Source organism: Amphiura filiformis, chromosome 6 (genome assembly GCF_039555335.1).
Source record: "Amphiura filiformis chromosome 6, Afil_fr2py, whole genome shotgun sequence".
In the NCBI taxonomy this organism is placed as follows: domain Eukaryota; kingdom Metazoa; phylum Echinodermata; class Ophiuroidea; order Amphilepidida; family Amphiuridae; genus Amphiura; species Amphiura filiformis.
Window position 1 is genome coordinate 4,345,833 of NC_092633.1, and position 3,292 is coordinate 4,349,124.

Sequence of the window (3,292 nt, forward strand, 5' to 3'; positions counted from 1 at the left end):
CAAAAAAAATAAAAAATAAAAACAAACCACAAAACACACACACACAAAAAAAGTACAGAGATCAATGATGGGGTTAGATGTCTGAATTTAAGAGGAAAACTGTGGAACCTAAAGACAAACTTACCTGGACAGCTATGGATCAGCAAAAGCTCTAGTTTTAAACCATATCGGATAATGATGTATATTCACCCGTGGGTTACGTTTCGTTTCGTCGGAGATCACAAGACGAATTCAGAGTGCCACCAGTGCCTTTGGATCTCTGGAAAAAAGAGTTTGGTCCCAGCGTGGTATAAGACTTGCGACCAAATGTAAACTGTATCGCGTGTTTGTCCTACCCTGTCTGCTGTATTCTACTGAGACGTACACACTCTATCGGAGACACATCAAGAAGTTAACTTCCATTCAACTTCGCCACCTTAGATGTATCATGGGAATAACATGGCAGGACCGAGTCCCTAATGGAGAGGTGCTTCAGAGAGCCAAAATGGAGAGCGTAGAAGCCATCCTAGTGAAAAGCCAACTGCGATGGACCGGTCATGTCGTGAGGATGCCTGATGAAAGACTTCCGAAAGCTGTGATGTATGCTGAACTCACAGAAAGAAAGAGAAAACGTGGTGGACAGAAATTTCGGTACAGAGATGTTGTGAAGCGTCATCTGAAGACAGCTGACATGGATGTTGATACATGGGAGACGAAAGCTAGTGACCGGGTCAATTGGAGGAAGAAGATCCATGATGCTGGGAAAACAGTGGAGCGGAAGCGAAAGGAGAAGTATCTTGAAGGATGGAGAAAGAGACACCCATCAACTTCGATAACTGAGCCTTCATCGAACTCGATGGGCAGCCGATGATGATGATGATGACGTTTCGTTTAAGCGGAAAAAAAGAATCAACAATTTTGATTTAACAAGTATAGCTTCTGCAATTTTTTGGATGAATATTAAAAGCTAATAAACACTTCCAACAAAACATGCCTTCTGTCTGTCAATACAGGTTACCGCTAATCCTCGTCTAACGGAGATTGGATTTTAAAACGCTCAAACAAGCCGTCAAACGGTTCAATGTAATTGTTCACCATCAGTTTGCTCTCACTTTAACGAAATACATTTGACCCTACCATCTTACCCGGGGCAACTTCTAGCATAGGCTTAGGAACCGGGGCGGGGGGGCTCAGCTCCCTCAATAATTTTGGTGTGGGGCTGGAATACCTTTCAACCCCCCAATAATCCTAGGTGAAGTTAAAAAATTGTGATAAAATAGAGGAAACATTTTTGTGACCTATATATTTCGCAAATTTTCTGACTCCTATATATTTTTGCCATGTTTACGAAGCAATCCTTGTATGGAATAAAGGATTTGTTCAACTTGAGTGATATAATACTATTTATTCTTTGTGTAGAAACTTTGAATATATTATTGCGGTGCAAGGTTCATTATTTAAAATGGTGGAAGAGATTGATGGCTCTGAGCTATATGAAAGTGAAGACGTGATTTCATTTGCACAAGTTAGAGAGGACATTAGAGAGGACATCCAAAATGGTTCATTGAGCTCAGCCAAGCTTCGTTGCCTTCAAAAATTGTACGACCATGCTTGAATTGACAACCTCTTACACACTTACGCACTTGACTATCTATTGACCGCAGACAACGATCCGAGACATGCTTGTTTAATGATCACTTATTGCATGGGTCATTATGGAATTACTGAAGACAAATTGATTATGGTTGTGTCATCGACCCGTGTTTACAATCCTGCACTTCTGCTTTGCTAAAGGCTCTTATACATATCAGCAAACTGATATACTGTTCACTTGTTAGTATCGAAGCCTCTTCAATGTAGGCAACAAAGCGAACAAAGCTGCACTCCCTATATTTTAATTGTATATTTCTTGTGCTGCTAAAAAACACAACGTGAAAAAGTAAAGATTTGTATGATGTCCTTGAGGAATCATTTGAATCATTTTATAGATTGTGGCTCTTTTGCACCGATAACATTCCTTGAGGTGTTCTTAGAAGTTATTGCAAATTTTAAAGATAAACACGGGTCAATGACACAACCATAATCAATGTGTCTTCAGTAATTCCATAATGACCCATTCAATGAGTGGTCATTAAACAAGCATTTCTCGGATCGTTGTCTGCGGTCAATAGAAAGTCAAGTGTGTAAGGGGATGTAATGGGCATTTGGGGGTGCAAATTGGGGTACAAATCATGTCTCGGATCGTTGTCTGCGGTCAATAGAAAGTCAAGTGCGTATTAAAGTGTGTAAGGGGCTGTAATGGGCATTTGGGGGTGCAAATCGGGGTACAAATCATGTCTCGGAACGTTGTCTGCGGTCAAGAGAAAGTCAAGTGCGTATTAAAGTGTGCAAGGGGTTGTAATGGGTATTTGGGGTGCAAATTGGGGTACAAATCATGTCTCGGATCGTTGTCTGCGGTCAATAGAAAGTCAAGTGCGTATTAAAGTGTGTAAGGGGTTGTAATGGGCATTTGGGGGTGCAAATCGGGGTACAAATCATGTCTCGGAACGTTGTCTGCGGTCAATAGAAAGTCAAGTGCGTATTAAAGTGTGTAACGGGTTGTAATGGGCATTTGGGGGTGCAAATCGGGGTACAAATCATGTCTCGGAACGTTGTCTGCGGTCAATAGAAAGTCAAGTGTGTATTAAAGTGTGTAGGGGGTTGTAATGGGCATTTGGGGTACACATTGGGGTACAAATCGCACAAAAAATACATTTTACGACCTTACTATATGAACTCATATTGATCAAATTTACTTCTTGTTTATGTTAATATAGGTTTTTATCGGAAAGCATTGTAAATATCTGTAACCGATAAATCAGCTTGATATACATGTAGAGTGATTCAATAATTAAACAAAAAAAATCGCAAGTACTTTAATGTGGCTTTAAAAATTTGCAATAACTTCTAAGAAATAAAATTATTTATAAGTTTAAGATGCTATAGAAAGGTTATTGACTCGACAATCAATGACTTTGCGAGTCGCATAATTCTTTCAATATCTATTAATAACGTTACAAGTTGGCATTTAATTTACAAGTGTTAATACCGATACGCTTCTCTGGCTTACATGGTTTTCATCACAGTGCAGAGACGATGTAGAAGCTACTGCTGCTGCCCCTTCCAATTCGGATCTACAGGAGCACTAAGAAGATATCAAGGAATCGTGCAAAAGAGCCACAATCTATAGACCAAATCTCTAATTTTCACTTCGTGCTTTTTAGCAGCACAAGAAATGTACAATTAAAACAAAAGAATTTTCTGTACACCTCGG

The 3,292-nt window shown here is 39.7% G+C and overlaps 1 protein-coding gene across 1 annotated transcript; it reads left to right on the top strand.

Annotated features, from left to right (window-relative positions):
- The first annotated feature begins 427 nt into the window (after positions 1-427).
- LOC140154134 (uncharacterized) lies at positions 428-850 on the top strand. The gene has a single exon (XM_072176741.1). It carries the CDS (start codon positions 428-430, stop codon positions 848-850), a length of 423 nt encoding a protein of 140 aa, XP_072032842.1.
- The last annotated feature ends 2,442 nt before the right edge of the window (positions 851-3,292 follow it).